General features: G+C 42.2%; 1 protein-coding gene across 5 annotated transcripts in view; it reads left to right on the top strand.

Annotated features, from left to right (window-relative positions):
• Positions 1 to 549: 549 nt before the first annotated feature.
• The window catches only part of BICDL1 (BICD family like cargo adaptor 1), a 96,547-nt gene continuing 84,140 nt past the window's right edge, over positions 550 to 12,956 (top strand). The window contains exons 1-2 of one of the 5 annotated variants that reach the window (XM_027124588.1): positions 550 to 1,104; positions 8,022 to 8,237. In XM_027124588.1, coding sequence (XP_026980389.1) covers positions 670 to 1,104; positions 8,022 to 8,237 — 651 coding nt within the window. In that variant the 5' untranslated portion in view covers positions 550 to 669. Of the gene's footprint in view, positions 1,105 to 8,021; positions 8,238 to 12,956 lie in introns of those variants that run through there. The other 4 variants (XM_027124587.1, XM_027124589.1, XM_027124586.1 and 1 more) reach the window with 4 other exon arrangements.

Genomic DNA, 12,956 nt, shown 5'->3' with positions numbered 1-12,956 from the left:
TCAGGCGCCGGCAAGGGGCGGGGAGAGGGGGCGCGGCCGGAAGCCCCGGGCGGGGTGCGGCCGTCCGGGTGAACTGGAGGAGCTGAGACAGTCAGGAAGGAGCTCGTTGGGCTGCGCGGCGCGCGATGTGGAGCCGCCGCCTCGGCCCCTGCAGCAGCCGCTGTCGCCGCCGCTGCTGCTGGGGCTGCCGCCGAGCCGAGGGACATGGAGCGCGGCTGCAGAGAGCGGCCACCGGCAGCAGCAGCAGCAGCGAGCGTCGCAGCGACAGCGGAGCGCCGCCCGCCCCGTGAGGCGCTGCCCGGCCAGCGGCGGCAGCGGGAGCAGCAGCAACAGGGTGGTTGAAAAGCCGGCGGCGGCGTTCCTCCTCGCAACCGCCCTTCCCGCTTCGCCTCCCCTCACTCTTCGCTTTCTCAGCCTTCCCTTTGCCACCCCGTCCTCCTCCCCAGCGCTCGCGGAGCAGCTGAGCTCGGGGGCGGGGGAAGGGGGCGCGTGCCGCCGGAGCGGGGGAGGGGCGGGGCGGCGCGCGCCGCGCCCAGGGCTCTCGGAGACCCGGGGGGCGCGTGCCGCGGCGTGAGGAGAGGCGCGGGGCGGTGCGACGGGGCCCCTCCCCCTTGCAGCCTGGCGCGCGCCGGCCGGGCCGCACCGCTGCGGGCTCCGCGCGCGCGGGCCATGTCCGCCTTTTGCCTGGGCTTGGCTGGCCGCGCTTCAGCACCCGCAGAGCCGGACAGCGCCTGCTGCATGGAGCTGCCCGCCGCGGCCGCGGACGCAGTCGGGAATCCAGCCGCAGCCGCCGCCGCCCTTGTCTCCTTCCCCGGGGGCCCCGGGGAGCTGGAACTGGCGTTAGAGGAGGAGCTGGCGCTGCTGGCGGCCGGGGAACGGCCGTCCGACCCCGGAGAGCATCCTCAGGCCGAGCCCGGGCCTCCAGCCGAGGGGGCCGAACTGCAGCCGCCGCCCGCCCAGGATCCCGAGCTGCTGTCGGTGATCCGGCAGAAGGAGAAGGATCTGGTCTTGGCGGCCCGACTGGGCAAGGCACTGCTCGAGAGGAACCAGGACATGAGCCGGCAGTACGAGCAGATGCACAAGGAGCTGACAGATAAGCTGGAGGTGAGGACGTCCCTTCTGGGATGGGTGGGAAGCGGGGGGTGGGGGGGAGCCCAGGCACCCGCCTGCCGGCCCTCGGTAGCTTCGGGAGCCACTCACCCACCCCACCCCATCCCACCTTTCTTGCTCATCCTCCCTCACAGAAAACCACCTGGAAGCGGGGTAGCATGGAGGGTTTTGGATTATCAGACGAGGGCATTCATTGAGCCCACCTGGCTTTCCCACCCTACTCACAGCAAACGGGTCTATGCACGGCTCCAAACACTGTGGGCCGTTCTGTATACGTACTGTACACAGCATCTAAAATAGAGTTTACAGTATGACATTTATTTGTACGGCACTGAGGTGATGTCCACACACAGAGAAATTAGAAAGTCGCGAAGCATTTAAAATATGCTCCATGTTTTCAGAGAAGTAGTTAATCGCTAATCAGGGTGTTAGCCTAAAGCGTTTCAGCTTTGGAGTTAAGGCCTCCAGATGCCCTTGTCTTAACTTCCCGGCAGCTCAGAGTTGTGGGAAACAAGTGCCCCTAAAGGAGCTTTATATAGCCTTCAAATAGTTAAGGATTAAGAAGTATGGTTCCATTGCAGAAATCAGGTGAGCCTGCGCTCCGCATGTGACCACTGGTTGTGGATTTGATTTGGACCTCAGTATTTATATGTATTTAAACAGTACTTTTCTGTTTCTTTTCTGGGTCTCACACATGCAGTTGGTTCGCCAAATGCAACCTGTGAGAACCATACAACTTTAACCATTGTTATAAATACCCCTTAAAGTGTCTGTAAGATTTCTGCCACTTCTCTGGACCAAAGTCTTTTGCAGCTATGCCTGTTTGTTTTCTTGACCTTAACTAGAAAAGGGCCTTGAAAGTGGTACAGGTTGCCACCATTTATAAAAATTAGATTTTTGTTTTTAAAGTGGGGGTAGGGGAGGTGCATCATGGCAGTGGGGATGAGCTTATCCTTTTCTGCCTGTGCATTTACTGTTGTTACCCAGTTTGGTTGCAACCAGTTCTTTTTATTCTTAGTTAGAAGAGAAAAGGACAGCCGTGAATGAGGTCCATATCACTGCTGCGGGTCAGACAGTCAGAATGTAGATTCAGAAACTTTTCTATAATAAGAAGTGTGTCTGTATTCCAACGACATATCAAAAGTAAATCAGGGAAGAAAAAAAGGAAACCACTGTAACCCTGTAGTTCAGTTGGCCTCTTAACTAGGTCTGCCAGTCGATGAACTCCTGAGATACCTCTCTGAAAAGTGGTTTGTGAAACCTATAGGTAGACTGCCAAAAAGCAGCCCAGTGAATTGAATTGTTTAATTTTCACTTGAAGTAGAGGTCTACGAATAAAAGGGTGTCTTTTTTTTATAAGAGATTTGATTACAGGCTCTATATACAAGTACTACTGCAGAGATTTATGCTTGTGATTTGAAATTCCTTCAGTGAGGGACTTGATTAAAGAGACAGCTAACTTGAAAGGAACATCATATCAGTCAGTTTGATTAGTGATAGATTTCAGGGTAATCCTGAGTGTGCAGTTATACACATCCTGGTTTCCATTTGGAACCTTTATACATGTCTTCAGCAAAGGAAAAAGATATTCAAATTCTGTAACAAGAAAGGTTCTATTGTAAAAGAATAAATTACGTTTGACTTTTTGCTGTTGACTTGATAGACAGTAATAAAATAGTTTAAAACTCTTATTAAACTTTAAAAAAATCTTCACTCCTCTCAGGTCAGCATATGAACTCTAGTGTTAAAAGTTTATTTTTAATTTCTGGAAGTTGGTTGCACAACAGTATGAATGTACTTAGCACTACTAAACCAACAGTACACTTAAAAATGGTTAATATGGTAAATTCTATGTTATGTATGCCTTACCACAATTTGAAAAATAACTTTTAAAAAGTGAAATTTTGATCACTAATCAATATTAATGAGTGATGAAGGGGTTCAGTTATACAGTTTCTTCTAGGTATATCTGAAAATTATCATTAAAAGTTTTTGTTTTTTTAAAAAGGTACACTTAAAATTATCAAGGTATTGTTGTTAGTTTCTCGTTAATTCTTTTAGTATTAATATGAGAGTGACAAATCTCATTATAACAGGGGACTATTTCATTTGATACCTGCAAGTGAGTTTTCCCTTGCAAATTACACCTGTAAGTATATTTTTTAAGCAGCTTAGATTTTAGAATGTCTGCTTGAACAAATTCTTTCTAAAGTTTAATACAACCATTCTGCTAGATTTTCAATTAAATTCAACATTTAGGAGTAGAGAACCAGCCATTACTTTAAAAAACATTTGTAATTTTCTACAAACTATCAGACAGTGGAGTCAAACACATTTTCTCATGGGTTAGTTTGAAAGATAAACACGAGAGGACTCTGAGAGAATGTTGGTTTGACTATTAAATAATGAGACTGGTTTTGTTTTTGTCCCATCTGCTTACTTACTACGTCAAAATTGGCACCTTTCTAATTTCAGAACCAAGTCATTTTCAAGATCTTTTCTACTTATTCATTAGCTATTATTGAATACCTCTCCAGTTCTGTGCGCCAAACCCAAGATTGTGTTTTGTCATTTAAAACGTAAAGTACTTGATCTTACACTGCTCTCTCATTAAAGGCACACTCTTTAAAGTCTTTAAAGGTTAACATAGAAGTATTTTAGTTAGGCATCTCTTAAAGATGAATGAAGATTCAATTTAATTTGAGAGATTGTAAGGTTTTGGTCATTTTTTTTCCACCCTTAAATTGACTATCCTGTATTTTATTCATTCCCTGAATTAGATTTTCACATGCTTAATTTTTTAATATAAATTTATTTATTTGTTTATTTTTGGCTGCATCCTTTATTTCGTTGCCGCGCTCATGCTTTCTCTAGTTGCAGTGAGCGGGGGCTACTCTTCATTGTGGTGCGCAGGCTTCTCATTGCAGTGGCTTCTCTTGTTGCAGAGCACGAGCTAGTTGTGGCTCGCGGGCTCTAGAGCACAGGCTCAGTAGTTGTGGCACACGGGCTTCGTTGCTCCGTGGCATGTGGGATCCTCCTGGACCAGGGATCGAACCCACGTTGCCTGCATTGGCAGGTGGATTCTTAACCACTGCGCCACCAGGGAAGCCCCTCATATGCTTAATTTTTCTTTTTAATGCCTTTAGATATTTTATTTCTTCTGCATCTACAGTTAGCCCTTTTGCTTTTAAAACATATCCAGCCAGGTCCTTAGTAGTTTCTTTTTTTTCCCCCAGAATATGAACTAAGACAGTAACTTGGGTTTATACACTTTTTTCTTCAGAGATTAAATCGTTGTTTAGTTTTTTAAAAATATGTTTTTAGGGCTTCCCTGGTGGCGCAGTGGTTGAGAGTCTGCCTGCAGATGCAGGGGACATGGGTTCATGCCCCGGTCCAGGAAGATCCCACATGCCGCGGAGCGGCTGGGCCTGTGAGCCATGGCCGCTGAGCCTGTGCGTCCGGAGCCTGTGCTCCGCAACAGGGGAGGCCACAACAGTGAGAGGCCGGCATACGGCAAAAAAATAAAAATAAAAATAAAAATAAAATATATATATATATGTTTTTAAAGTCCAGGATTCCCTTTTTTCCCATTCTAGCTGAGAGTGAATTATCTCTTACTGCAGAGGTAATCTCTTTCCTCAATTACATTTTCTTCCCCCTTCCCTAGGCCAATTCTAATGATTCTAGCATTGTTTTCTTTTTTAAGAAGCAAAACAAGTAAGGGGAAAATGATTCATAATTGGGTAGTACATTTAGATAAGCAAACGCAGGGGTCCTTATTTGCATTCAGTGCTTGGTCCACTTAAAAAATAGTATTTTTCTTTTTTTTTTTTTTTTAAGAACCATATCCTGGACCTGGGAGAATAGCGCTGCTTTTTTGGTTCTTTGCAGAAATCCATTTCTGTAACAACCAATTTTAGGTGGGCTAATGATATTAACTTTTGTTTTTTCAGCGTTTTAAATAAACTTTTTTAGAATGGTTTTAGATTTACAGAAATATTGGAAAGATGGTACAGCAGAGAGTTTCCATATGCCCTGCCCCCAGTTCCTCTATTATTAACATCTTACATTAGCATGGTATACTTGCCATAATTAATGAACCAATACTAATACATTATTGTTAGCTAATATCCTTAGTTTATTCAGATTTCTTTAGCTTTTGCCAAATGTCTTCTTCTGTTCCAGGATACCACCTTGCATTTAGTTTGTGTATCTTCTTAGTCTCCTCTTTCCTGTAACACTTTTAGACTTTCCTTGTTTTTGATGACCTTGATAGTTTTGACATTAACTTTTTTTTAATTGAGGTATAATTGACATACATCATTATATTAGTTTCAGCTGTAGATATTACCTTTTAAAATACCATATAACCCCAAGAAGCAGGGAATAGCATGGGCAGAGCCTGACCTCCACACTTGCTGATACTCTGCCTAGAGTTTACTGGTTAATTTAGCACTTAATTGAAAGTATAATTCTAGGAGAAACCTTTCTTTTCTCAGAGTAGACAAAAGGCTAAATTCTGTATGTTCATTAATAGGAAAGTCTTGATTTTTTTAATTAAAGTATTGGGAAACCTGAATTAGGAAGTTTGTCACTTGTGCAAAGAAATGTAAGGACAAAATAGACTGATCAGCACCACCTGTCCTCAACCCTGCCCCACCCCCTGCAAGTGGATTAGATTGTTTTAGTTGCTTGCTTGGGCTGTTCACTAACAGCTGTTTGCTGAATATTTTTAAGTCTCTCTGTTCTTTTAGAACACAAACCTAATTTATCTGGCCTCTCAGTACCACTGTGATTACTGAGTTCTTGCTGTTTCCTTCTGCTCAATCTTTTCCATTTTGGAAAAACTCAGTAAAACCAAGTATCACAGTTTTAGGCTGGTAATTACCATTTACTTCTGCATTTCATCTTTCTGAAATTTGTATAGTGACTAAAACATTCTCATTTTTGGAAGTTTAGCAAAGTGAGGGAAGCGTAGAGCAGAAAATTTTCATGCTGAGGAGTACAAGTCCCTCTCTTGTCATTCCTTTTCCCCTGTGCTCAAAACTGAGGCTGTATAAAGTATAACTATAATGTGACTTTTTCAACAAATATACCAGAGTGGCTATATCAAAATTAATTATTCCCTTGAAGTGGTCAACTTTGGAGGCTATATACACTTATTTCAGTGAAAACTGCCTTTGCTGATGTTCTCAGAATTTTAATTTTTCTGACTGCTCTGTCATGGTAAATTTGCATCTTTTGGGGGTAAATTAGACTTTCCGAAACATTTACAAGTCACTCAGAGAAAATTAGGGGAATAAAATGGCAAGATGAAATGAGATAATCTCTTTTTAGGCACATCTCAGATATGAAGTAATGGGACTGATATTCTTGTATAACTGTGCACTGGCCCTTAAAGCTTTCCAAAAGAGGCATTCCAAAAAACATTCGAAAGATGAGAACTTGGGTAGAATAAGAGTGTAGGTTCCCAAGGTGAAAAGATGTTTGAGTACTCTGAAGATGACGATTCAAATGCTCATCTTAGCTTTTTGAGACAATCTCAGTGCTTGATATCAACCTTCAGTGCATCAGAATTTCCAATAGAACCTAGATAGTTAGATAGATAGATAGATGCCTGCCTAGGCCTCATCTCATTCTTAACTGAATCACATCTTTGGAATTAGTATTTAGGTGGATATATTTTGAACAATTATACCAGAGATTTTCTGACAGCAACAAAAGTTGAGGACCATTGCTTTACATTTCATATATTCCCTGAGGTATAGCTTGGCTTTTTTGTACATACTAGGCTTTTTAAGTAGGAGAACATACTTTCCTCTGAAAAGACAAATTTGTATTTATCTCACAGAAATAAAAAGATGTTCTTATTTCCTTCAATCCAAAAGAGTTCTTTTCTGTCGAGCTGCTACTTCAAACCATCTGTACTTTTCCTGTATACCATTTGTCACGCTGTACAATTTAATACTTTTATCAACCTCTCCCACTAGAATGGAAACTCCATAAAGGTAAGGACCATTATGTCAGTGGCTAGCCTATAACAGGCACTCAAGAATGAATGAAAAGATCAGAAATAAATATGCAAGGCTAATAAGTCATGATTTAATAAAGTGGGCCTGAATCTGAACTTGCCTTAATGATTTTGAAATACAATGCTATATATAGCAGGAAATATTGAGTTGTGATTTAGAGCATTAAACAAAGTCAAGTGACTAAGACACAAATCCCAGCTCTCCCTTGAGCTTGTTATTGAATCTCGTATCTTCTGCTGCTTCATTTGTAAGAAAAGGTGGTTAATCTGAAGCATCTCTGGAGTTCTTTCTAGCTCTGAAAATTCTGTGATTCTAAGTGCCTGCTATTATGCCAGGCATAATAGATGACAGCAAAAGAACTTTTCTTAAGGACTCATTTTAAGTTGTTTAAATGTATATTTCACCAATTAACGGATGATTTACTAAATTTCAAGTGAGTTCCTAAGTCTAGAACCCCCATTCCTAAGGATAGGAGTAAACATTAAATATTATCAGTAGGAATGGCATTCTGTTTGTGAAATCAGCCTTCCCTGCTCTGGAAGAAGGGAATATTTTTGCAGCTGTGTAATGGGCAACTTCTCCTATGTGGCAGAGTGTTTTGTTGTGCTGACTGACTAGGAAAAAGAAAAGTTAGAAGAGTGTGAAAAGAGAAAAATGAAAGGATCTGGATTTTTTTTTAATATTTATTTATTTATTTGGCTGCACCAGGTCTTTGGTGCCGTATGTGGGATCTTAGTTGCGGCATGTGGGGTGTTGTTGCCTGACTAGGGACTGAACCTGGGCCCCCTGCATTGGGAACGCGGAGTCTTAGCCACTGGACCACCAGGGAAGTCCCTGGAAATTTTAATGGTTTTAAAATCCTCTTCATTTTTCACCCAGCACTTAGAGCAAGAGAAACACGAACTAAGAAGACGATTTGAGAACCGAGAAGGGGAGTGGGAAGGGCGTGTGTCCGAGCTGGAGAGTGATGTGAAACAGCTTCAGGATGAGTTGGAGAGGCAGCAGGTTCATCTACGGGAAGCAGATCGAGAAAAAACACGGGCTGTCCAGGAATTATCAGAACAGAACCAAAGGTTATTGGATCAACTCAGCAGGGTGAGTCACAAGTTAAGAATTTATGGTATAAAATACTAAAAGTTGAAACAGAATTTCTGTGTAATGTCAACCATATATAAGGTAAGAGTAGTTCTGATTTTTGTTGCCTTTGGTATTGATATCAACAAATGAAGTATTTTTCACCTATAAGAATTTCAGCTGTGGTGAACTAGGTGTCAGGAGCAAAGACCCTTGCCTGTCATTAGTCAGCTGTGGGACTTTGGCAGTCACTTAACTTGGGAGTTTTCTCATTTTTAAAATGTAAGAGTTTGCTTAGTGATTCGATGTTCCTTGTATCTCTACAAGTCTGTGATTCTTTTACCTAGCGAAAGTCTGTCACTGGTAAAATTATGTTAATGCATTTAGTTCAAATGTTAAATGGTGCCACCTTTAAATTGAAAAGTTTAGGGAAATTTTCTAGAGCAAATGATTTTCATTGGTACTACATTTGCGAATGTACACTCCTTCTTATTCTTTAAATATGAAGGGAGGTATGTGTATCTGTATATAAAATTTGTTCTCTTTATTTCCACATTAAGTAAAGGTTCTTTATTTGTACCTTTAGGGTGGTGTCATGGATGTATTAATTAACCGAAGTCAAGGTTGTAGAATCATTGCAAAGAAGGAGTTTGAGGGCTGAGTAGGTGGAAATCTAATTTAAATACAGAACATACTTTTTAACAAATGCAGGAATGTTGTTTATGCCCTGGTCTCTAAAGCCACCTACTTTTGAAAATTAAGAGCTGGATTTACTATCATACCTCAAACCTTCTTACAAGTTGAAAATAAAACGAGTTCAGTTACCAGAGGAAAAAGAACTACTCTGATAAAATCCCTAAGCACAAACGTTCACAGGAGAGCACTGCCCTTGTCTGCATGGTTAGTGTTTGATGCTTAAGTCTCTGGGAAAGGCTTAGCTAGGGCAGCATGTGAAGTTATTTTACTAGTTTTTGTCATAGTTGCTTCCCATGCGAACCCTGAGACTGGTCAAAACCTTCATGCCTCACAGGGAAGTGTAAAGTAAATGCTACCACTAGAGAAACGGAGAGGAAGAAGGAGAGGTATGGAAGGAGTGAGTGGAACAGGGTATCTTGAGGGAGATTGGGGGGGCAGGGGAGAGACAGAAGGAGAGAGATGCCTAATAACTTGGAAAATAGCTAGTTGCAGGAGCTATCAGAACGTGGAGGTGAGAATTCAGGTGGTAGGTGGAGCTAAAGATCTTGCCTGCAGGTTTCTCATCTAGGGAATCAAATCACCATTTGACTGGCTGGAAGGGAAGAGCTGGACAAGTTCTTCAAGAAGACATTATAGGGCCAGCTCAGTAGCCTTTCTGACTCAGTTCTAAAACCTTTTTTAGCAACCGGGAAGGGAATCTGTATCCTTGTAAGATTTTATAGGTTTTTTGGGGGGTTTTAAAATAAATTTATTTATTTTTGGCTGCGTTGGGTCTTCATTGCTGCGTGCGGACTTTTCTCTAGTTGCAGCAAGCGGGGGCTACTTGGCGAGTGGGGGCTACTCTTGGTTGTGGTGCGCAGGCTTCTCATTGCGGTGGCTTCTCTTGTGGAGCACGGGCTTCAGTAGTGTGGCTCGCAGGTTCTAGAGTGCAGCCTCAGTAGTTGTGGCTCACGGGCTTAGTTTCTCCGCGGCATGTGGGATCTTCCCAGACCAGGGCTCGAACCCATGTCCCCTGCGTTGGGAGGCAGATTCTTAACCACTGCGCCACCAGGGAACTCCAAGATTTTATATGTTTTTGAGGCTTTATTCATTATTCATGAAAGATTAACCAGATAGGCCTGGCCAGATTGATTTATTTGTTCAAAAAAAATTCATAATTATTCGGAACTAGTGTTTCTTAATGGTGACTTACAAAAGGAATACAACAAACCAGAACAATTTAAGAGGAAATTATTTCTTGGGAGCTAAGTTCATGTTACAAAATAACGTGAGCAGAAGCTGACTCAACTCTGCTTTCTGATCTGGTGAAAGATAGGTGGCCAGAGAAAGCAAATATGAATATGACATAGCGAGAGCACTGAGCTTGGAATGTTGAATCTTGACTCTGCTTCTCATTAACTGGGTGACCTTGTTTGTGCTTCCCTTTCCTTATTTTTATTTTGTATTAAAAAAAAATTATTTGGCTGCACCAGGTCTTAGTTGCAGCATGTGGGATCTTTAGTTGTGGCACGTGGGATCTTTAGTTGTGGCATGCGAATTCTTAGTTGTGGCATGCGAATTCTTAGTTGCAGCACGTGGGATCTAGTTCCCTGAGCAGGGATCAAACCTGGGCCCCCTGCACTGGGAGCGTGGAGTCTTAGCCACTGGACCACCAGGGAAGTCCCCCTTTCCTTATACTTATTTTTTTAAATTATTTTTTTAAATTTATTTTTGGCTGCGTTGGGTCTTCATTGCTGCGCACAGGCTTCCTCTAGTTGCGGTGAGTGGGGGCTACTCTTCGTTGCAGTGCAAGGGCTTCTTATTGCGCTGGCTTCTCTTGTGGAGGCAGGGTGAACCCCCTTCCCCACCAGGGAAGCCCCCTTTCTTTATCCTTAAAATGGAGGTTGGGGGGCTTCCCTGGTGGCGCAGTGGTTGAGGATCCGCCTGCCAATGCAGGGGACACGGGTTCATGCCCCGTTCCGGGAGGGTCCCACGTGCCGCAGAGCGGCTGGGCCCGTGAGCCATGGCCGCTGAGCCTGTGCGTCCGGAGCCTGTGCTCCGCAACGGGAGAGGCCACAACAGTGAGAGGCCCGCGTACCACAAAAAAAAAAAAAAAAAAAAAAAAGGAGGTTGGGGACTTCCCTGGTGGCGCAGTGGTTAAGAATCCGCCTGCCAATGCAGGGGACGCAGGTTTGAGCGCTGGTCCGGGAAGATCCCACATGCCGTGGAGCAACTAAGCCTATGTGCCACAGCTATCGAGCCTGTGCTCTAGAGCCTGCACAGCAACAAAGACCCAATGCAGCCAAAAATAAATAAATAAAATAAATAAAATTTCAAAATAAATAAATAGAATGGAGGTAAAAATTTGTACCTCATGCAAGTACTGTTGAAATGAAAATGAGGTAATGTGTTTATGTTAAGCAGAATATGAAGTTAATATGTTTCCATGTTGATGGTTATTTTACTAAGGGAGTATCTTTATAGTTGAGGTTCCTCTGCCTAATTTCTCTGTAGAAAATACTGATAAGCTGTTCCCAAAGGAATATAGGAGGATAACATTTCCACTAGATCTAGATTCTTGTTATCCTCTCTGGCCTTGAATGTAGGCCCTTGGTGAGTTTTGCGGCTTTTTTTCCCTTTCTCTTTTTAAGCAGGCCAAGCCCCTTGGGTTTCTATCAGCAGCCAGTTTAGATTGCATTTTATTATCATTTTATTAACTGGGTATTCAGGAACTAGAGGAACTGGGTACTTTGAAGTGAATTAAGATTCTCCTAGGACAAGTTAACAACCAGCAAAAGTAGTAGAAGGCCATGCTTTTCTAACAATGTATATAATGTGTTTTTATAAGCATGAAATGTATAATATCTAAAATGTAGTATATTTCTGTGATGCTTTTGTCCAAAGTATTTTTTATTGAAGTATAGTTGATTTATTTGTCCAAAGTATTTTTAAACGTATTTCTTTGCTGCCATGTTTTTTTTGTTTTTAAATAACTGCTTTATTGAGATAGAATTCATATACCGTAACATTTACTTTTTAAAAGTGTACATCACCACTATCTAAGTATACAATAGAACATTTCACACCCCCCAAAAAAGGAAGCCTGTACCCATTAGCAGTCGCTCCTCATTCCACCTAACACCCTATCTGACACCCTGACCCCCGGCAACCACTAATCTACTTTTTGTCTCTATGGATTTGTCTGTTCTGGACATTTCATGTAAATAGAATCATACATATGTGACTTTTTGTGACTGACTTCTTTCCCTTAGCATAATGTTTTCAGGGTTCATCCACATTGTAGCATATATCAATACTTCATTTTTATGGTTGAAGAATATTCCATTGTATGGATATAACACATTTTGTTTATTGATTCATTAATTGATGGACATTTGGGTTGTTTCCACTTTTTGGCTTTTATGAATAAGACTGCCATACACATTCATGTTCAAGTGTTTGTGTGATCAACGTTCTTTTCAGCTCTAAATTAGGATGCTGTGAGCATATGTATCCCATAAGCTTCTGGATCCTCATTATGATGAAGGAAGGGATGGGTACTTTTGTAATTTTATAGCTGAGAAAACTTGAGGGACAGAAAGATATGTGACTTAATTAAGGCTCCTCCGGTTCAAGACTGATGAAGGTTCCTGTGCCTCAATTTCAAATTTCTGAGGCAGCAATTAAGGTCACAGACTTTGGAGCCCAGACAGCCCTGGGACCAGACACCATCTCTGCTATTTACTAGCTGAGTGAGTTTGGGAAAGTTTTTCCACTTTTTAAAATCGTAGTTTCCTCCTCTGTATAATGGAAACAATTACACTATTACTATTATCTGATGCTGTTAGGAGGACTAAATGAGTTAATGTTTGTAAAGCTCTAACCACAATGTCTAGCATACAGTGAGTGCTCAATAAATGGTAGCCATCATAATTATCATGTCCTTCTCATGTAGATGAGATTTCTGCATCTTGTCCAATGTTTATTCTCTAATTTGAGAGAGTGGAAGAATCTGAAGTGTCCCCAGCACATATTGGCATGTAAAAATATTTTGTTTAGTAGTCA

Source organism: Aethalodelphis obliquidens, unplaced genomic scaffold, assembly GCF_003676395.1.
Source record: "Aethalodelphis obliquidens isolate GAN/ISIS:26980383/991018 unplaced genomic scaffold, ASM367639v1 scaffold28, whole genome shotgun sequence".
Lineage (NCBI taxonomy): Eukaryota > Metazoa > Chordata > Mammalia > Artiodactyla > Delphinidae > Aethalodelphis > Aethalodelphis obliquidens.
Note: the sequence above shows the minus strand (reverse complement) of the source record. Positions and strands in the feature narration are given on the sequence as shown.